The sequence below is a fragment of the Venturia canescens genome, chromosome 3 (assembly GCF_019457755.1).
Source record: "Venturia canescens isolate UGA chromosome 3, ASM1945775v1, whole genome shotgun sequence".
Lineage (NCBI taxonomy): Eukaryota > Metazoa > Arthropoda > Insecta > Hymenoptera > Ichneumonidae > Venturia > Venturia canescens.
Window position 1 is genome coordinate 25,334,342 of NC_057423.1, and position 23,721 is coordinate 25,358,062.

Genomic DNA, 23,721 nt, shown 5'->3' on the forward strand with positions numbered 1-23,721 from the left:
AGATGAATATGAATAAATATTAAATTCTTCCCTTTTCAATCAGAGTGTTTTCGCTGGCAACTATATGAGTTCCAAACTTATTACGAAACCCTCTATACGCATTACTATAAATTTTTCCCCTCGAGAAGAAGCACTCATTAAGATATATTTTTTCTTCCGTGGTGAGCTCACTCATTTTGACGCGCGTGACTTGCTTCAACCACGGCTGGAATAAAACTGCGGGGCCTCAGATATGCGCCTTAGAAAAAGGGACCCTTATTGACATCATGAAGGGAAGAGACACTTATTTAGTTTTAGTAACTTTCTATTGGACACCCTGTAAATACTTTTTTACTCAGAATTCGATATTCTACCATATTACGCTATAAAAAATATAGCTTTCCATAAAAAAAAACAAAGTTGATCTTCAAATCTTTGAAGCGCCTCTACCGATAAAAAAATAGGGTGGTCTAGTATGATGGCCCTCTAGTACAATGAAACTTTTGTCTGAAACATCTTTGTATATGATCAATATTTTGAGTGCTATTGCTTTGTAACACTTTATCTTTGTATAATAATCTCTTACCCTGTATAACAGTAATCAACGTACGTCGATTTTTTTAAATATTTTGAAAATAACGGTGAAATAAGAAGTTAGGGAAAAATGGTTAATTTATTAATTATTCGTTCATAGGATGGTATTGGATCATAAAGCAACGAGTCTTCACAGCGATTACGGCAGTTTTGGCCCACCATTGCCAAGTGTTGAAAGGCAAGATATTGACGCAGAGGCGGCGGTTGATGGGAGTAGTAGTAGAATGGCACAGTTGAGTGACGTTTATCAGAGGCAACCATTACTTCCCGGCGTACCAATCAAAGGAAAAGACCGATGGCCTGGTGTTTCTTTGAGCTCTGATTATTACCACGACGACCAACACGACGAAATCGGTGAAAATTCCCATGCTCTACATACTGGATTACAGAATGGTGCTGGAAGTGGAATAGTCAAACTTGACATGCCACCACCGTTGAGAGAAGAACCTCGGTTTCCTAAAGAAAAATGGAAAACGCTTCTCGGTAAGAGACCAAGCAATCAAAATATTTCATTTTTTTAGTTCGGAAATATGATGAATATTAATAATTTGATAGAATGCGATTGTGAACGAAATTTTATAATTATTATAAATGAGAGAAAGCACTAAATAATATCACCATATTGACAATATTTGAGCCACGGCGGTGAAAACCAGAGCTCTTCGATAAAAATAAACTTCCAGATCTTTAAAAAATGATAGAAAATAAACAAAGCGAAATGAAAATTTCGGCCAAAGTATCCATGGAGTCTGTGACAGTCACATCATGTGCGCTAAGCTGAAAATTTCACAGAGTACTCCAGCCGAATTTTTTTTCTCTCAAGTTTTTTTGATTAAAACTAGGGTATACCAGCACGCGCTGAAGCGTGCGTATAGGGGTTTATTTGCGCTGCTGCGCCCAAGAACAGGTTATAACCATTCGCGTATACACAACTGTCAAATTGACAGTACACAATTGTCAAACTGACAGCGGGACTACGAATTTGAAAGCCCCAGCGACCAATCACAGTACGAATAAAACAACAATGCCCTCCGTTGATGACCAACTTTCGGCGTTATTAAACAACTTTTTAGAAAGGGACTTTTTCAAAGTATTGAATGCACTTGGCTACGTATAAATATCAGATTTGATTATATATAAATTTCTAAAGTCTAGACTTATTATTTCGCCACCCGCAACTATATTATTTGAAAGAATTAAGTGCAGTCGATTGAGCGTTTTTCATAGCATTTCATAGCATTTTTGTTCTTTGTATTTTTTTTTTTAACTTTTTATGATTATTGAAACGAGTTTTTTTAGAAGGCTTTCATCAGCATGTTTCTGTGGGCTAGACTTCAATTGTCAATTTTGTTTTTCGATCATATTTCGTTACAATTATGAGATGCTTGCTTGAAATAACTTTTGCGATGGAGAATTTTTACTTAACGTACAGTGAAAATTCACATTTCTGATTCGATTGAAATTCTAACATATTTTTATACTCTGTGAAAAAGGGGCTCAAGATTTTTTTTCGTTTTTGAAGTAAAACTTCTATAGGCGCGCTGGGTTTAGGGGCTAAACTGGCGAAAGTGTAACGGAAGTGTTACGGGAGCTTGTAATGGAAGTGCTACGAAAATTGTGATTGCGCATGCGCATGTATATTTTCGTTCTCTCTCACGCTCATCGCCAAGGGCTCGTGTGATTGGGCGAGGTGAACGATAATTTAGAGGGAGATATACGTTGGTAGAGATAGAAATACCTAACACACAGTATAGGCCCATCGTCCCCACTTCTGCATTTAGTCTTGAACCCTGACCTGGAAGCATTGTAGGAGCAAGAGAGAGAGAGAGAGTGGTGCGCACGAACGTTTTCTTTCTCTCTTCCTCTCATTTACGCAGTGTTAGTGGTCAGCTTGCGTTACACGACGTTAATAAAAACCCTATAGATGCAAGTGATAGAAAGAATAGCGGGCGCATATTTTCTTTCTCTCTTTTTCTCATCGCCAGTTCATGAAATATTAGGGGGACCGGAAAGTATATATTGTAACGCTTTTCCCAGTTGAGCGACAAATTAACCCAATTCTTTTGTTGTTGGGCGCCAGCCGAGGATTTCTCCGCGACAAAATTTTTATTGAATTAAACAAAAGAAATAGGCTCGAAAATCGACCAGACTAGCGAGTTTTGATATTCTCGATAGAGGGGCGTGAGCCTTCTGGAGGAAAATAATTTCGGAAATGTAGAGCTGGGATTACAAATGTGATTTATTATAAAACAAAATAAGAAACAATTATAATGTTAAAAATCTCCCAAAATTTCAGTTGGTAATTTCGTCAATATAATATTTGGTTAACAACTGTCCTCTCTGTTGAATATCTGTTCTCGGATATAATTCAAACGATAATATCTCACAATTTAAAATACGAAAGTGAGGCGTGGCCTACGAAATTACGATAAACAGGTTCTCGGTGACAGAACATGAAATTACGATAATTCTTAACCTAGGACTCTGATCCGGATGGAAATCTCCAATTTAACGAATTCCTCTCGGCAATTCTATTATTTCCACAACGATAAGAAATTTACTATTGTTGAACAAACAAGTCCAAAAGGACGTTAGAATTCAATTCATTCGTGCGACAAAGTAACCATTCGATATCGTTCAATTCTTCGATATTTTACCGATTTTAGTTTGCGCGCAAATAATACAAAACGAGACAAAATTATGAACGAGACAACGGCTCACCGCAATAGTTTCAGAAATTGTAACTCCGGCAATTATCTTCGGGATTACTATTCGACTTCGGGGCGTTGGCTTCTCGAAGGCAAAAGATGAGGCTCATGAGAATGCGTCCTTCCTCGCTGTGGTCCGGATTTCGAGTAACGAGATCGATTCGAAATTTCTATAACGCGGTTTCTTGGGACCTAATCCCCCACCCTTAGCCTCCTCGATTGATCGAGATGTTAACGGGTTCTTCGAGAATCTTCGCGAATAATTCGCCCTCATGATTTCAAATTGTCGACGTTCGAGAATATTCGTTGTTGACAATATCGACGTTGGATCTCGGTGCTGGTAGACGCACCGCGAGTTCGACGGTTCGGGGTGAGGGCTTCGAGTTAGCGTCCCACCGCTCGATGTTTTGAATCTCGTACTCGATGACCAACGAGATCTACAATGAAATGACGGACGATCTTCTATATTTGAACTGCACAATTTCTCTGCTCTCGCTTCTTCATTAATTTTTCGAAGCTCGTCGCTCGCTCATAAAATGTTTAAATGTGAAACAAAATAATATAAAAATAAAATTCATAATCTTGGTTTCTTTATCGCTTGAGACTTTTGAGAGGAGTATTCGTTCGAGAGGAATTCAGACAACGTCGAAAAACGCCTTCCCCTGAGCCATGTTTGAGGAATTATACAATTTTAAGTGACGAGCAGAATTGCCACGTCACAATATTTACATATAATATATACATCTCAGTAAAGCGATATGAAAGCAAGCACGAAACAATAAAAATGAATGATTTTATAAAAATGTTGTGTCCGTACATCGCACTCATTAAAACAAATTAAGCGCTCTCAGCGCAAACGCAGCACTGGCGAAATATCGATGGCCCCGAACGAGCGCATCGACCCTCGATGTCAACATCGAAACTTCCAGAAGGAAATCTAGGCTATACTCGCACGAGAAGGGGAAAACCCCCAAATCTATAAAATTATCGACTAACCCAAAAATCGATTTTTCATTTTCCATAGGAGATTAAATGCTCTACAAAACAGGTCTCTTGCGTTCAATCGATTACTCTAATCATTTAATCATTTAGGGGCGAGCGGGTACGGTTGTGATGATTTTCAATTGATCACCTATAGTTCTGTCAATATGCTCGTAAGCTTAACGAAAAGTATTGTTTAATGTAATGTGTGTACTGTTATGCCACGGGTTTTTCTTCGGAATAAAAATTCACTAGATTATTTTTTTATGATTAAAACTTAAATTTATTACTGTTTTTCACTGATTCATAAAACATTCACAAGTTTTTCGTTCTGAACTTCGGCTCTTGTCGGTTACGTCTCTCGAGATCGTACCAAGTCGAAGGAGTGTTTAAAAAACTAAACTTCGCACGCTTATAAAAATCTACCTTAGTGCTATTATGTATTACTTCGCGCGGGTAACGTGCTGTGGTCGAGCGTGTCGGCCTCTCACGGTCACTCTTGCTGAGCAGCTACAAAACCGTGTGAACGCTTCCTAAACTAATTCTTATAAAATAAAACGGATGTTAGTGAAATCCAAATACCTCTGGCATAACAGTACATTGGTATCAAGAGACGCGGTAGCGGCTCGACGCCAAGTATTAAAGTAAAAAACGAGAGTGTAAAAGAAAAGTCAGTGCGAACCCTGCCGCACTCTTATATACACGAATACGTCGATTTATGACGTCATAACGTTTTTCAAACCGTTCTCACGGATAAACCATTGTAGTTGAAAATCTGAAAATTAGTGATGATTTTTCTTCGATTTTTCTCTTTCAATTGATCCTTGTTGCAAGTAAATCCGTTCACTCAATCCCGAGATATGATTTAAGCGATTAAAATCGAATGTTTCGGTACGCTCTAGTCGCTTGAAGTCAGAAAGAATTAAGGAGCGTTTGTTCACCTTTGGACATACGTCCTTTGCACGAAACGTGACTTTTGTCCCGTTTCGTTTCGCCCAGTCCACTGAACGCGATATCCCCTCTACTCGCGCTCGATCGAGCGCGAGAGACAGCGCGCGAACACTCGTTCCCTCTCTCTCCCATTCGTCGTAGCGTGGCGAGAGATCTATACGTATGTCCAAAAATGTTCTCACGTTCTTTTTAATGCTACGGCATCACTTGTTTAAATATTGGAATGCAACAAGGCGCATTTTGAAGGGAAGGCATTTAGCTTTACTTTGATGTATTCGAAAAGTCTCTACGACTTTCATGACGGGTACTACATCGCTTCAACAAACATTGATATTTTGTTTAGTTTCGTTTTGTTTGTTTTCGTTTTCGTTTGTACAATAAAGAACGCTTTATGATTTATCGTGCCCTCTGCTTATTCTATTTCCTTTCCTTCCCGCTTTGCATGTGATTTTTCAGACAAAAAATGAAATTCGCAACACTAGTCATTGACAACCGATGTCCTGTAATCCTAACCGCTTAAGCCTGAGTTCCTACGCTTTTTGATAATTCAAGAGTGTTGTACGCTTTTGTTTTTACAATTTTTATGTTTTTTGATCGCTTTTGACGCTATACAAACTCTAGTCTTACCGCTGCCTCTTGAATTAATGCTCTTATTCGCTTGTTATTTGTTATAATTGATTATGATTGGTTCGGATGATTTATTTTGACTTTGAAGTCGTACAATGGTTCAAATGGACTGCGGATTATTGAATTATTCAATTCTAATGCTAATTAATTCGTTCGACCCAACCAAATCGGATAAACTGTAAAAGAATCTTGAAGTTAATAATAATTAATCATAAATCATTTATTTATCGCCTCTATTCTGAATAAACCCAAAAAATGCTAGGTGGAAAGTTTGTGCTTGACCACGGGCCTCAAACGTCGCCGAATGGCTCCAATGTTCAAAACACAAGACAGATTAGGATGTGAACCCCAGACCACGGGCTCGATACGTCGCCGAGTCTCGCGAATGCTCTGAGCATTCACTAGGTTAGGTAATTTTGCCCACGGACCACGGGATCGATACGTCACCGAGTCTCACCAATGTCCCGTGCAGCGAAAATTCGGAAATTATAGGTTAGCGGAATGGACCCTGGACTACGGGATCGATACGTCGCCGAGTCTCACCAATACCCCAGGCATCCAAAGGAATAGTAGGAAAAAAGGATTTTTAGGTTTTACCAGAATAGAGTGTATTTGCTATTTGATGTTAGGAGAGCTCTTCTAGGAGATCCGAGTTGGTTTTAGAGGTAGGGTGAACTGCCTTTCGAATGAGCCGTGCACCGACTCTTGTACCCCGTTCCCCACTCTAAAATCTCTCAATCGCCGAATTTTCATGTTTCGGACGGTTTCTGCGCATTCTTTTGTAACGGGCTTTACTATTGGCTCGCTGCCTTAATTCGCGCCTCGTTATTGGCTGATCGCTATTTTCCCGATGCGCCGAATTCCGCTTTTAGTAATTTCCAGCTCAGCATGACTTTAAAATAATAAAATTACAATGTCAATTGTTATTGTTTAATTATTTGAGTGATTTGGCTTCATTGTTTAATTTAATTTTATTTTATTTGAAAAATCACAAAAAGTCACGTTCGGGTTCCTATAGCCCATGAACGCTTAGCCCCGCGCATGCGCTGTGATCAAGCATCTCGCTCTATTTGAAATAATACAAATTTTCTACAAGCTTTAACCTTTTCCTTAATTTTCTTTGATAGCGGCTATTTTTTCTGACATTTTGAGCCTAATTACGCTCATATTGATAAATAAAAAGTTCGAAAACAATTAGAATAAAGAAAATATGATTTAGTTTGATTTCTCATCAAGTGGCGCTGTTCAGAGCGCTGCCCGCCGGCTCGCTTGGGTCTTTGTGCCAGTAGCCAAGATGGCTGCCAGTCGGGACGCACGCCCGTCATCGCTCCGCGATGTTTCTTGAACGCGTAGTATTCGAGAGTTCGAGCGAGCTCGGGCCGCTACGCGAGTGTTACGTTTCAATATATTGAAAAATACGAAGGCATCCAATTAGACGTCGAAAACAATAGAGCCATCGACCTAGATATCGAAAACCTTGGAAGAACTCACCGCACTATCGGAAACTATGGAGCCGTTGACTTTCATATCGGGAACCATGGACAAATTCACCTCAACATCGGAAACTATGGAGCTATCGACCGGGATAGTGAAAAATATGAAGTCGTCAACCTAGTCCACGAAAACAATGGGAAAACATACCTGGACATTGAAAACTACGGAGCCGTTGATCTAGACTTCGAAAAACATGAAAAAACATACCAGGACGACGAAAGCCATCGAGAAATATACCTAGCCATCGAAAACCATGGAGCTGTCGACGTAGACATCGAAAACAATGGAGCCGTCGACCTAGACCATGAAAACCATGGAGAACCATAACCAAACATCGAAAACTATGGAATTGTTGACCTAGCATCAAAAGCCATGACGGAATACACCTGAACCTCGAAAACCATGAAGAAACATACTTAGAAGAAAACTATGAAGAAATATACCTGGACATCCGAAACCATGGAGGAATATACCTAGACATTGAAAAATATGTAGACACATACCTAGCCATCGAAAAGTATGGAGTCATCGACCTAGATCACGGAAATGATGAAGAAATATACCTTGAGAACAAAAACTATGTAAACTCAGACCTAGCCATCGAAAACTGTGGAACCATCAACTTAGACAACGAAAACCATGGAGAAACATACCCAGACATCGATAACTATGGAGCCGTCGACCTCGCCCACGAAAACCATGAAAAAAAAAACGAAAACCATGGAGGGACATATCTAGACATTAAAAATCATGGAATAATACACCTGGACATAGAAAACTATGTAGAAACATACTTAGACGACGAAAGCCAAGGAGAAGTATACCCAGCAAATGAAAAGTATGGAGCTGTCCACGTAGACATCGAAAACCATGGAGGAATCTACCTAGATCACGAAAACCATGGAGAAACATATCCAGCCATCGAAAACCATGGAGGAATATACCTGAACCACGAAAACCATGATGGAACATGCCTAGACATTGAAAACCATGGAATATACCTGGACCACGAAAACCATGAAGGAACATGGTTTTTGTGGTCCTTCATACTTGGTCATTGAAAACTATGGAGTCATCGACCTCGACCACGAAAACCATGAAGAAACATGCCTAGACATCGAAAACTATGGAGCCATCGACCTCGACTGCGAAAGCCATGAAGAAAAATACCTAGACCACGAAAACCATGGAGGAATCTCCAAGACCACGAAAACCCTGGAGGAATATACCTAGACCACGAAAACCATGGAGAAACATATCCAGACATCGAAAACCCTGGAAGAATATACCTAGACATCGAAACCCATGGAGGAATTATCCTCGACCACGAAAACCTGAGAAAAACATACCTGGACATCGAAAACTGTGGAGCCGTCGACCTCGACTTCGAACACCATGAAGAAACATACCTAGACCACGAAAACCATGGAGGAATCTACCTACGCCGAGAAAACCATGGAGAAACATATCCATACATCGAAAACCATGGAGGAATATACCTGGATCACGAAAACCATGAAGGAACATGGCTAGACATCGAAAACCATGAAGAAACGTACCTAGACCACGAAAACCATGGAGAAATACACCTGGACATTAAAAACTATGGAGAAATACACCTGCACATCAGAAACCGTAGAGGAATATACCTAGACATCAAAACCCATAGAGGAATTATCCGGGACCTCGAAAACCATGGAGAAACATACCTGGACATAAAAAACTATGGGGTCGTCTACCTAGAAATCAAAAATCGCGATAGAATGTACCTAAACCTAGTCCTCCAAAACCCATGAGCTGTCGCCCTAGACATCCTCGAAAAATCCAGCGGCGTCGACCAGAATTTTATTTTTATTATTTATTATTTAATGTTATTCGTATTACTTAGTTTTTTTATTTTATTATATTTTTATTATTTTATATTATATATTGTATAATATAATATATATATTATATTACATATTAATTATAATAAAATATTTATTATAATAACATTTTATTACTAATAAATAAAATATATATTATATAAATATATACATATTTTATGCGCAAACCAGGAGCTGGTATTGCCCCCGCTGTGCGCCCATTCTCTGTCTCTCTCGCTCGACGACGCAGAATGAGAGGGAGTAGCCGCGTTAGCGTAGTGCGTGACGTAGCGTGTGACAAAACGTAAGAAATCGTGCAAAGGACGTAAGTCCAAACGTAAACATGCTTAACTTACGCCCGTCTGTCTCTAAGAATTTAAAGTTACCGAAATGATGGATTTTAAATCACTAACGTTACATATCTCAGGATCGACTGGACGGATTTACTTGCAACAAAGACAAATGGAAAGGGAAAAATCGAAAAAAAATCATCACCAATTTTCAAGTTCTTTCATAAAATGGTTTGTTTATGAGAGCCGTTTGAAAATTCTGTGACGTCATAAAACCGGCATATTTGCGTATATAAGAGTAGCGGCAGGGCTCGCGCTGGCTTTTCTTTTGAGTTGCAGTTTTTCGTTTTAATACTTGGCGTCGAGTCGCTACCGCGTCTCTTGATTTGTGATCCATCAATTCTAGATGTTTGTGCAAGGAGTCTGGTGTAGGTGGCAAATAATAAATGCGACGGAGGATAGAGAAAAAATTATAAGTAGATTTATTTGTGAGACAACTCCCGATGATGCCGTACAATGAGTCCCGATAATTGTTGAGAAAGAGCCCGGCGAGTAGCCCGATGATGAAAATGCGAGTTGACCCGGCGTTCGTCGAGCACTTGCGAGACGAACAAGATGGACGACCGAAGCGTGCTCGTGAGAAAGAACCCGATGATTTTTAGAGATATACCGTTAAAATGAGTCCGAGAGAATGTTCCGTTAAATGCGCAGAGTCCGTGTAATGATTCGAATCGAAAATGAATAAGAGAACCCGAATTTGATACCGAAACTGGAGAGAAGGTGAGATGCAGTGATTAGCCGTATTGCACGCTTCAGCGACCGGATCAAGACTGAGGCATCAATCATGGAGATCGATGATGAAGCCCCACGCACATGCGCGGTGTGCTTCCCCGGTCCCGTGCTAATTACTGCCCAGGAGGTGGCGACGCCCCCCGTGAGCGCGTGAAACGAGTACCCGGCTGCTCTAATTGCACGCGCCCAAAATGTCCGAACCCGCGAACTGGCGACGCCAGCGGCAGAGCGCGAGAGCCCGGCCCGAATTCTCTCGCGCTACCGTCGAGGCCTCGCTCAATCCTGAACCCTAGAAAAGCCGTGATTTTTATTTGAATACAAAATACCCCTAGGGAAAAAAAGGTTGCGACAAGTACATTGATGGTCTCTTGTTTCCTGATCATATCAAGAAAAGTGTAAAAAAGTTCCATTAAAAAAATTATAAAACCAAGTGTAAATAATTTCAACAGAACAATTCGAAAAAAGTTCCAAACCGATGCCCCATTCTTTTTATCTTATTCTAAAAGCTAAATCAATTGACAAAAAATTTCATCTAAGTTACGTGCAGCATTAAAATTTATCTAATGAATCAAAAAAGTTACCATTTGAGTTACGTGCAGCACTAAAATTTATGATATCAATCGAAGGCCAAGCGTTTTATTAGTAATTCCGAGTTTTAATATTACCAAATTGTTCTATGGGACGTTTGAATGCAAAAAAAAATCACATCAACTTGGTTCAGCAAGTTTTAAAGTTTTAAATAGTATTAAAGTTTGTATTACTGCTATGAAGGGAATACCTTCAAGCTTTCATGTTTCTGTGTCGCAGCATGGGTGCCAATCATCCAAATTATTTACTCCAACCGTACCATGTAATCTGGAAAGTTCATCACAAAAGTTTTCAGATTTTCTAAATTCCTAATTTTTTTTTTTTTTTAATTCTATTCTGTGAGTTTTTAAAATTCTACATTCATTTCTAAATTCTCCTGAAATTGTTTTTCTCCAAAACCAATGCAGGTACCTTAAACGTCTTTGAATTCCGTTGCTGTGTTGAATTAAGTACACTCAGTTTTTTTGCTTCTTTGAGTTCTGACATAATTAATGTTTCCGGGTGCCTTTTTTCGGCAAGTTTCAAACTGTAGATAATTGGATCTCAGCGGCCACTTGCAAACTTTGAAAATATCGGGGGCACATTTTGGATGACATGAAAAAATGTCTAGATTCAAAATGCGAAAACGACATTTAAAAATGGCCAATTCAGTTGGATTTGTTGTGTCTTGAATTTGATCTGTCTTTCCTCTTTACCTTTCTTTTTTCTAACGTTATAAGCCGAAAATCATATCTCGGCATTGCTCCATGCTCTTGAGTTCCTAATGGACAAAATATGTTAGAAGACAAGGGGAAAAATCACCAAAGTCCAAGAACAAACCTCTATCGAAATTTTTCCAGCAAAATTTTGAAGAAAATAGGCCTTTTTTCGTGGAAATCAACGTTACAAGCCGAAAATCATATCCCGGCCTCTAATCCGCTTGCGACCCTGCTCTTTGGTTCCTAATTGACAAAACATATTAGAGTACAAGGAAGAAAATCGCCAAAGTCCAAGAACAGACCTGTGACGAAATATTTCCAGTACATATTTTACGAAAAAAAGGTCTTTCTTCGTGGAAACCAACGTTATAAGCCGAAAATCATATCTCAGCCTCCAATCCGCTTGCGATCGTGCTCTTCGGTTCCTAATTGACAAAACATATTAGAGCACAAAGAAAAAAATCGCCAAAGTCCAAGAACAGGCCTATGACGAATAATTTTCAGTACAATGTTTACGAAAAATAGGTTTTTTTTCGTGGAAACCCAAGTTACAAGCCGAAAAACATATCTCGGCCTCCAAACTGCTTGCGACCGTGCTCTTGGGTTCCTAATTGACGAAAATCATACATAATTCATAGAAATTTAAACTAAAATCCTATGGTCATCTGAACATAAATAAGAAACTTTTGAGAAAAAAGACGTGATATCAAACCATAAACTTCCCCTAAGAAAAAAAAGGTTGTGTTGTGCCCGCGAAAACCGTCTCGGAGGGACGAGTGATCGTGGACGAGGTATTTAAGGTTTATTGCCAATAAATGAGTTGAACTCCAGCTCAATACTTTAAAACAGGTTAACAATAGGTTTATTAGGTAGAGTTTTACAAAGTCAAGGTTTATTTGCCTCGAGACCAAATGATTGACGTGTTACTGGAATTAGGGCTGACTCTCGCAGACTGCCTGATTCGGGCAGTGTCAAGTGTTTTTGTACATTCGTCGATTTCCCCTAAAATGGTATCAATTTACCCCTACTATTAATTATTCGTTCTCGATCGTTCTCGAGCGATCGGTGGCGTGATGCTCTGTCAGCATTCTTCGGGTGTGCACTTCTTGGGGTCGATAGACTCCAAGCGTGAGTTTTGAGACTCGCGGATTAGCAATTCTGCTGAATTAGCTTAGTTGCTGAATCTTTATGTACTGCCAATTTTGGTGTTACCATGGGCACAACAATCCTCCCCCCTTAAAGAGACGAAACTGCGTTTTCGGCTATTATTTATAAAAATTGGCTATAGTTTGATATCATAATGGTCTCTTGGCTTACAATTTTGTTTACATGTGTATTTTTATTCAGAATCCGTGTTCGTTTTTCTGGGCGTTGGTTGGTATTGGATGCTCAGTTCAGGTGTCTTTTCTCTCCGTGAAGGCTTTGGTGCCTCCGAAGGTCGTTCCACGTCATTGACCTGGGTGGTTCGTTGTAGGAGTTGGTTCAGCTTTGTTTTATATATAAAGTATGAGATTGTGCATAGCATTATTAGTATAATCAGAGTTATTGAGCTTAGAGAGTAGTTTCCAATTATGAGATGCCGGTGAGCCCAGTTCACCTCGTTATTTTTTCCTTCATTCAATTTCCTTTTCAACACGTTTACTCTTTCGCCCAATTTATTTATCTCTAATGGATCTAGTATCATTTTGTGTGGTATACTGTAATCGAAGGCTGGATGATTTGGTTCTATTTTTCCTAACGCGTTCGTTAGATTATACGACGGGTAAAATTTTGTAAACTTATTTTGAGTTATTTCATTTAATGTTATTAGTTGGTAATCGGCGGTGGTGACGGAACATTTTCCGTCCAAAGCCAGTATTCCGTTATCGTATATAGTTGTATATATGATGTTTTCATTTTCGCATTCTACTCTGATTTTTTCTAGTTTTGGTGCCGTTAATAACCATCTTCCTTTTTGTTCTAAGGCAATGATTAGTGTTTTTTCTAATTTTACTATCCTTTGGGTACATCCTTTTTGTGGTTCGTCTAAATATAGTTTTATTTCGCATGGTGTTGCTTCTGTGACTATCTGAATGGCTTGTTTTGGTTTGTAGTAATAAACAGAATCTACTATTTTGCTTTTGTTCAATTCTTCTTCCGTTAGTGTTAGATAGTTTCTTGTTTTTCCATTCACTATTATAAGTCTGTATTCCGTTTCTATAAATTGAAACTTGCTTGAATCGGTTCTCACAGGAAATGGGTATACTCTGTTTACTTTTAGTAAAATATTCTCGACCAACGGAAATTTGATTACTAACACCACTCGTGCCATGCTTGTATACGTGGTGATTTCCGCTATCTTCAATAAGTTGGAGATTTCGCCGCTTCTTATGCCTGTGACGAAATTCAATCCCTTTGGTATATAGGGTGTCGCTTTTGTAAGATATTCCGATATTTGCTGTGGTGCTATTACTGTTGGGTTTATTAGTCCCTTTCTAGCCTGTATTAGAAAATTAGCTAGTTGATCTATATCTGTTATGAAATCTTCTATTATTGTGCTTATTGTGTTTATGTTACCGTCCAAAATTTGTCTCTGTGCGACTTCCGAAAGCTCGTTCTTAAATTCATTTTGGATTTTGTTTATTGCAAATTCTAATTCGTTTATACTAGATTCTACCTTGTTTGCTGTTTTATTATAGATGCCTATTGAGGACTCTAGAATCTGTAGACTTTCTTTTAGTACATCTTCATTTGTTTTTTGCTTTTCTATTATTTCGTTAATTCTTTCATCTATTCTTTTTGCATCTTCTTGGTCTAAGTTTCCGGTAATCGATTTTATTATCGTTCCTAATCCGTTTATTAATCCTCGTTTCCCCCTTTTATTGTCTTTTCCTACGAAATCATAGATTGATTGAATTTTTCCCTGTAGTTTTTTCATCATGGGTTCCACAGTGTTTGCTATAGTAGAACATAGAATGTCACTAGATGTATTGTTGCATATTTCCTCTGTGTTCAGAACTTTCCTGAGTGGTTTTTCCTTTTCCCTTATATCGTTGAGGTCCATGTGAATCGCTGTTTTCCAAATTCCTTTTACCAATCTTAATGATCCTATTTCTTCATAATAGATTCCTGGTGTGTTTTTTAGTGTCTCCACGTGGAATTTTTTGTTTTCTTTTTGGTCATTTCCGTGTGCTGCTCCACCGAGGATAATGCACCTGTAATTTTTCGTCTTCTGGTAAATTTGTTTATTTGTTTGATTTATCGTTTATTCTGTGGGCTTTACTGAATTTTATTCTCGTTTTCATTTTTATTCTCACGCGTCGTGGCGCGTTTCGCTGATGCGTTATTTACTCGGGTGCACGATTTTTATTTTCTTTCTTTATTTTGCTTGCTTCTATTCTACCCTTGGGAAAAAAAGGTTGGGACAAGTACATTGATAGTCCCTTGTTTCTGGATGACATAGAAAAAAAATTCAGAACCACGAAAAAAATTCTATAGAAATAATAAACGAAAAATTGTTAAGTTCAAAAAAATTCAACAATAAAAAACAATCGAAAAAAATTCTGTAAAGAAAAATAAAAATTTTTAAAAAAATTCATAAATATTGAACAAATTGAAAAATGTACTATCCAAGTTACATGCAGTATAAAAATGTCTGATATCAATTAGAGGCCAAGTTTTTATTGATAATTTGGAATATTTATTGAACAAATCGGAAACTTTAATCGAAACTCATGATAATTATTTTCAAGAAAAAAGTTAATGAAAAAAAAGTCATAACGGAAGTTACGTGCAGTACTAAAATGTATTATATCAATTCGAGGTCAAGTATTTATCAGTTATTCGAAATATAATCTCCGGCGACAAATGATCGTTGAGAATCCTTGTCGGGCTCACAACGTTTTATCAAAATTACTACAAAATTAATGGAAATGAAATCATTAAAAATTCACATGAAAGTCATTCGTTACTTCAACAAGGTACATACTTTAAAGAATCGATTCCCCTCCGATTTTCAGGATCCCCTGGTATTATTCACAACAGTCAACTTCGATTGGATCGGTACAAATTATGTTCAAATACGTCTTAAACATACTTGTCCGGCCCATCACTTTTTATTCAAATTGCTCATTCGAAAACAAATCAAAAACAAAGTTAATGCATGTGTTAATATTAAGGAACAGTAATTCCCGAGGAAATAATTTTCCTTCGAATCGCTCTTGTCAAAATGAAACGAAAATGAAAGATAAAGTTGATTAATCTATTTATATCATATGAAGTCAGAATTCACAACAAAATAATTTTTCTCCAAATTCCAGGAATCCACGTGTCGTACTCGACTAGTGGTATTTATCAAAATGTGTACGTGACTATAGAAAAAAAAAACATTGCATGGCTGAGTAGGTTCGAAAATTTCTTGTAATGTGCCTGATTATTTCTCATTTTCATTCGATCTTACCGAATGGTATGTGTTCACTGAAGAAAATGAGAAGTGGATATTGCTATACGAACTTGCGAACAATCAAGTTCAAATTACTTGGAGATATTATTTTTATTTCTATCGATTTTATTATATTTGTCATTTTAGAGCAGCTCTGATTTGTTTTCGAATGAGCAATTTGAATAAAAAGTGATGGGCCGGACAAGTATGTTTAAGACGTATTTGAACATAATTTGTACCGATCCAATCGAAGTTGAATGTTGTGAATAATACCAGGGGATCCTGAAAATCGGAGGGGAATCGATTCTTTAAAGTATGTACCTTGTTGAAGTAACGAATGACTTTCATGTGAATTTTTAATGATTTCATTTCCATTAATTTTTTAGTAATTTTGATAAAACGTTGTGAGCCCGACAAGGATTCTCAACGATCATTTGTCGCCGGAGATTATATTTCGAATAACTGATAAATACTTGACCTCGAATTGATATAATACATTTTAGTACTGCACGTAACTTCCGTTATGACTTTTTTTTCATTAACTTTTTTCTTGAAAATAATTATCATGAGTTTCGATTAAAGTTTCCGATTTGTTCAATAAATATTCCAAATTATCAATAAAAACTTGGCCTCTAATTGATATCAGACATTTTTATACTGCATGTAACTTGGATAGTACATTTTTCAATTTGTTCAATATTTATGAATTTTTTAAAAAAATTTTATTTTTCTTTACAGAATTTTTTTCGATTGTTTTTTATTGTTGAATTTTTTTGAACTTAACAATTTTTCGTTTATTATTTCTATAGAATTTTTTTCGTGGTTCTGAATTTTTTTTCTATGTCATCCAGAAACAAGGGACCATCAATGTACTTGTCCCAACCTTTTTTTCCCAAGGGGAAGTTTATGGTTTGATATCACGCCTTTTTTCTCAAAAGTTCCTCATTTATGTTATGACGGTTATAGTATTTTAGTTTAAATTTCTATGAATTATTTGCTTAGTACATTTTTATAGATTCCATTCTCATACGAACATTTTTTTATGAGATAATCTTTTTCATGAAATTATCAGCAAATAAGGGACCATCAGTTTACTTTTCACAACCTTATTTTCCCTGGGTATGATGTCCGGCTTATAAAGTTGGTTTCCACCATAGAAAACCAATTTTTCGTAAAAATTGTAGTGAAAATATTTCGTCACAAGTCTGCCCTTGAACTTTGGCGATTTTTTCTCTTATACTCTAAAATGTTATGCCTATTAGGAACTCAACAGCATGGAGGAATCCGGGATGAGGCCCGAGAAATTAATTTCGGTTTATAATGTTGGTTTCCACGTAAAAGACCAATTTTTCTTCAAAATTGTACTGAAAATATTTAGGCACTGGTTTGGTCTTGGACTTTGGTGATTTTTCTCCTTGTCTTCTAATATGTTTTGTCTATTGGGAACCCAAGAGCATGAAGAAATGCGTGTTGTGGGCCGTAATATGATTTTCGGCCTATAACGTTGGTTTCCACGAAAAACAACAAATTTCTCGTCAACATTGTACAACCAATATTCCGTCACAGGTCTGTCCATGGACTTGGGCTATTTTTTTTCTTCTACTCTAATATGCTATGCTTATTGGGAACCCAAGAGAATGGTAGAAAGCGGGTTGGGGGCCGAGATATGATTTTCAGCTTATAACGTTGGTTTCCACAAAAAAGGACCTATGTTTCGTCAAAATTGTACTGGAAATATTTCGGCACTGGTTTTTTCTTCCACGTTGGTGATTTTCCCCCTTATCTTCTCATATGTTTTGTGTAATAGGAACCCAAAAGAGTAAAGAAATGCGTCTCGTGGGCTGTAATATGATTTTCGGCTCATAACGTTGGTTTCCGCGACAAAAGATCTATTTTTCGTCAAAATTATACTGGAAATATTTCGTCACCGGTCTGTCCTTGGCCTTTGGCAATTGTTTCCAAGTCTTTGAACGAAGAAAGAACTGACGTAAAGATTTCCTTAATAGAACAGATTTTATTTATCCCTTTTCTTCAAAATTCAAATGAAGGAACGCGAAAAATCCAACAGATTTGCCCACTTTAAATGTCGCTTTTGCATTCTGAATCTAGAGATTTCATCTCATCCAAAATGTACTCCCAATGAAATATATTTCCAAAGTTTGCAAGTGGCCGCTGAAGTCGAATTATCCACAGTTTGATAGTTGCTGAAAAAAAGTACCCGAAAACTTCTAACATTTATTATGCCAGAACTCAAAGCAGCAAAAAAAACTAAGCGAACTTAATTCAACAAAGCAACAGAATTCAAAGACGTTTAAGGTACCTGCATTGGTTTTGGAGGAAAACCTATTCAGGACAATTCAGAAATCAATTTAGAAATTCAAAAACTCAGAATAGAGTAGAAAAAGGAAAATTGAAGTATTTAGGAGAGCGGCAGACTTTTGTGATGAATTTTCTAGATTACATGATACGGTTGGAGTAAATGATTTGAATGATTAGCACACATGCTGCAACACAGAAATATCAAAGTTTGGAAGTATTCGCTGTATATCAGTCATATAAACTTCAATACTATTTGAAAAGGAACACTTAAAAGCTTGCCGAACCAAGTTCCATTATATATTACCATAATCAAAGATAAGGGGTGATCCGTCGCATATATATTTATCCACAGAAATTTCAGAGTTCGCAGGTATCTGCTGCGGTTCAATGTATCTGCGCAATAAGCTTCGAAGACAGCAATTTCAAATCTATCCATAAATGAGCAACTGAAGACTTTTATAATCAATTTTTTAATTAGAATAACTACACACTATACCAAGACCAGATTTTTTTTTGAAAATCTGATTTATAAAATGTGCAATTGAAGATCATGGTTAGAAACCTCTCGAATCATGTTACCACAATCATCATGAAGGAGTAGAAAATCATAGGACACATATTAGGGAACGAATTAATAATATGAATCGATCCGCTGCAAACTGATGGGGTGAAAACAAGGATCGGAGAGGGCAGAGCCAAACTGAATATCAAGCAAAATATGGGGATGTTTAAAAATAATGATATGACAAGATGTAAATTAGAAAACATTTATTCAATTAAAGTTACTAATATCATTCTAACAGTTGCGTGTATTTTAGTTCTATTTATTCGTATATATAACCTTGACATATAACCACGCCACTGACGATATATTCGCACTGGACAATATTTCTCATACTCTGGTTTAATTGAAGGATTATATCAGTTAACACTTATTTCCAATCGAACGAAATAATGAAATCTTGAAAAGTTTCGTTGACATATGCATCGCGCATTTTTTATATTCTTTTTCACACACACATCACAGACTACATTTACGCGGCCGCTTTGATACCGGTTTAATATATCACAAATAACAACATAAATAGTAATCTGCACTTCTTTAGATGATGAAAATTATTTTTTTATTTATCCCGCACGCACTTCGTAATGTCGAAACTCTATTATTACGATCAAAAACTGACACATGGTTTGTACTCATATATATATATATATGTATATCGATTGATTTATGACTGCTGTTACCAGCTGTGCTGCGCCGTGTGCTACGTTCTGAAGTTGACGTCATATATATTGTACATTCATAGTCAGTACTGAAATGCACATGCTATATGCTTGCGCATGCCATTTCAAACTTTGATGTAATTGGCCTAGGATTTTTTTCATTGCTCATTGGTTGGAACAAGAATATTCTCACCGGGGATTCGTGATCATGGGGGCCAAGGAGCCTATGCTTGTAGCGGTCAGAGTAAGCGTATACAGATACGTCGAATCCCCAATGTGTTAGTAACTTTTGCATAATCTTAAGCCCGTGCAAAGTTTTTTCTCAGCAATTACGACACCGATCATGCTGATTTTGGGCTCATTCGACAGAGAACTTCTTAATTAGCTGAAAGTTCAATTTTCAAAGCCGTACAGAACTCATGAGTTTCGTAATTAAAGAAAATCGCATGCCAATTTTACCCCCACCACGGCGAATCGTTTTATTCAGAGAAAATATAGTCTCGGCGAGAGCCTCAGGCCAGCAGACGACAGAGCTGTCAATGTACTTGTCCCGAGACTCTACCGAGTCTCTTGATATGCTATATGCTTTTCGCTTTTGGCTTTTGATTGTTATATGTGGTTCGAGCTGTGTCTGCACGTCTTTTCCTTTTCTTATCCCCTCTTTTGTCGCTCTATATATTCGCGTGTTCTGTGGCGTTTTTTATCATTCGACGGAAGTTTTCTGTGAAACGATATTATTATGGCTGGACGAAAACGATCACTAGCGTCTGCTGGATTATCCGAGGGTCTTCATTATTGGGTCGCCGGCCCTTTTATTTACATGGCAAGTTAGCTAATATACTCATATATATATAAATAATATTTATTTATATTTTTATTTTATTTTATTTTATTTTATTTTATTTTTTTTTTCTAATTCTTTAGATTTTTGCTTTAAATGTTGTGTTGTTTCTTTTCAGAAATTGCGGAAAATTTATCACCGTGGACCATTCAACGAGGTCTGGAGGGTGCCTTTCGTAGCTCATGCACAGGCTGTCCGGCAGTTCCGGCAAATTTGTCGGATGGCGAGGGACCGAATGTGGCGGGAAGATCCGCTTTCCATGGAATTTGATGATTGGAGTCCCGAGGACTCTCCTGGCGATATACTAAATCTCCGACGTCTTTTTTGCATGGAGCCGTATCCAGGCCCGGTTCAAGATAAAGTTTGGGACGATATTTGGAAAATGTTCGGTCCTAAGTGGTGGCGAAGTGTCGTCTAGTGGGGATAAACATTTCCCATTTTTTTTGTAACAATATATGTGAATTTTTGATTTAGACTTTGTTGTTAAAAATATTTTTTTTTTTTGTGTAATCTCCTTTCCTTCTTCCTTCGCCTCAGCTGTTCGTCGTTTTCCCTTGTGTGGTCGTGTCGGAGTCGTCGATTCCATTTCGTTTGCCAACGTTGTTTCTTTTCCACTTGTACACTTTTCGTTGTGGGTATTTCGTGGATTTTTTCGGTGGATTTCTTCTGCGTTCATCTAGTGGTGGGTATACTTTATTTATTTACTTCAACGAAACGTCCTTGCTTCAACAAAAACCCTTTTTTTTTTTTTTTTGGATTGACGTTTAAAATTTCTTTTTGATTCTGTTCGATTCTTTTTAAATCTGCTTTTATTTTCTTTTATGCCTTTTTTCACTATTAGTTAAAATACTTTTGTTTCGTTTCATATACGTTAGAATTATTCGATATTCTTGGTTAGTGAGTGACGTAGAGCTTCAGGCGGTCTACGTGTACGCGTATTATGCGTCGTCCACGGCCGATGCTATAGTTCACTATCGAGTCTTGGCTCCGCACCGTGTAGGGCCCTGTCCACTTAGGGGTTAGCTTGGCCGATCTTCCTCGGCGCACGGTGGAGTCGAGCAACAAGACTTGATCACCGATGTCGTATTTAATATGGCTGGCGGCCGTGTCCCTTTCCTCTTTTATTTTTTCTTTTCCTTGGACGAGTTTTTCTCGTGCCACCTGTCGGGTGGCTCTCAATCGTTCCCTTAACTCGGCGACGTAATCGTCGTAATTGTATGTTGTACGTGGGGGCTGTTTGAGCGCTGTCGGTAAGTCGGGTTTCTTTCCGTATACCAGTTGGAAAGGGGTATACCCCGTAGCTGAATGTGGGGTGGTGTTGTATGCGAACATTGCATATGGCAACCATTCGTCCCAGTCCTTTTGATCGTCCTGTACATAACTCTTGAGGTATTCGGCTAATGTACGATGTGACCTTTCAAGGGCACCATTTGATTGAGGGTGGTAGGCTGTAGTTTGAATCTTCTTTATTTGCAGTAATTTGCACATTTCCTTGAAAATATTGCTCAAGAAATTAGTTCCTTGGTCTGAAAGAATTATTTGTGGTGTTCCGTATTTGCAAATAATTTCCGTGACCAATCCTTTTGCTACTTCCTTTGCTTCTTGGTTTTTTAATGGTACGGCTGCACTGTATTTTGTTAGAGTGTCCTGGAATGTGAGAATATATTTGTTTCCTTGTTCCGTTTCTGGCAATGGTCCTACTATATCTACTGCGCACTTCTCGAATGCGTTTTCCGGTGTGTCAGTAATTACCATCGGCGCATTTTTTGTTCTCTTGACTTTATTTTTCTAGCATTTGTCGCATGATGATACGTATTCTTTGATTTCTTTTACCATTCCGGGCCATTCGTATTTTTCTTTTATTCTTTTTATCATTCTTTTTATGCCTGGATGTCCGCCGAGAGGTGTGTCATGGTATTCTTTCATTATCATGTTTTTTTCTTTCTCGCTCGGACACGTTAGCTCGGAGGTAGTGTCAAGTGTCTCGTCGTCGCGCTCGCTGGCCTCTACGCTATCTCTCTCGTTTTTGTTTTCATTCTTTCTCTTTCCGATCTTTGTTTCTTTAGTGTTTTTCTTTATTGCTTTATCTTCAGTTGCTCTAGTCTGATTTCCTGGTCGGCCATCATGAATGGGGCTGGACCGTTGATCCTGTGAGGCGGGGTCTGTAACGAGCAATGGAGTTTGTCTTGGTGTTGCCTTACGTGGCCTTCCCCGTCCTCCTTTTTTTTCGAGTCGTTGCTCCTTTTCTGAGTCAGCATGACTGAGTAAATTCTGCTCTTTCTTAATTAGTTCGGACAGGGGTTTAGCGAGTTTCGAAAAATTGTGAATGAACTTTCGATAATATCCGGCTAGTCCTAGAAATGATTGGATTTCTTTAACGTTTTTTGGAACAGGGAAATTTTGGACTGCTTTTATTTTTTCGGGATCGGGTTTCACACTGTCCTCCGTGATGATGTGGCCCAAATATTGGGTTTCCTTCCTAAGGAAATGACATTTTCTTGGTTGTACCTTTAGGTTTGCTTCTCTGAGTCTGTCGAAGACTTCTTTTAATCTTTCATTATGTTCTTTGAAGGATGATCCGTGCACGACGATATCATCTAGATAAACATAGCATTTCAAACCTTGCAACCCTGTTAGCACTGCGTCCATCAATCTTTGGAAGGTTGGTGGTGCATTTTTCAGTCCGAAAGGCATTCGGTTAAATTCGTAGTGTCCCATTGGAGTTGAGAAGGCTGTTTTTTCCTTATGTTCTTCCGCCATCGGAATTTGGTGGAAACCAGAAGCAAGGTCGAGGGTGGTAAAGTATTTGGCTCGTCCCAACTGGTCCAATATCTCGGTAATATTGGGCAGTGGATATAAGTCCCCTTCTGTGACTTCGTTTAATTTACGAAAGTCCACTACTACTCGTTTTCGAACGTTGCCCTCGGCATCCGCCTTTCTTGGAACGACCAGTAGCGGTGCGTTCCATGGACTTTTGCTTGGACGTATGATTCCGTCCCGCAGCATTTCCTTTGCTTGAGTCATCACCTCTGACTTGTGAGTTTCGGGCAATCTGTACGGTCTAATGTTTACCGGTACTGCTCCTTCTTTCACGTAAATTCGATGCCTTACAAGGTCTGTTGTACCGAGTATTTCTCCCTCGAGATGAAATACGTCCGAGTATTGCTCACTGAATTCTTTAAGGAATTTTTTTTCTTCTTCGTTTAGATGAGATTGGTCTCCCATATCTTTCCATAATTTTTTCTGTCTTTCTCCCCTTTCGAGAGTGTGTAATTCTTTTGGTATTTCATTTGAATTTTTTCCTGATTCGGATTCTGGAATTATTTCTTCTATTTCCACGGTTGGTCTGT

General features: G+C 38.0%; 1 protein-coding gene across 11 annotated transcripts in view; it reads left to right on the forward strand.

The window, feature by feature from the left end:
- The window catches only part of LOC122408608 (phosphatidylcholine:ceramide cholinephosphotransferase 1-like), a 174,426-nt gene that overhangs the window by 76,992 nt on the left and 73,713 nt on the right, over window positions 1-23,721 (forward strand). For all 11 annotated transcript variants that reach the window (XM_043415484.1, XM_043415482.1, XM_043415487.1 and 8 more), the window contains one exon: window positions 674-1,056. In XM_043415484.1, the coding sequence (XP_043271419.1) occupies window positions 674-1,056 (383 nt within the window). The remainder of the gene's footprint in view (window positions 1-673; window positions 1,057-23,721) is intronic.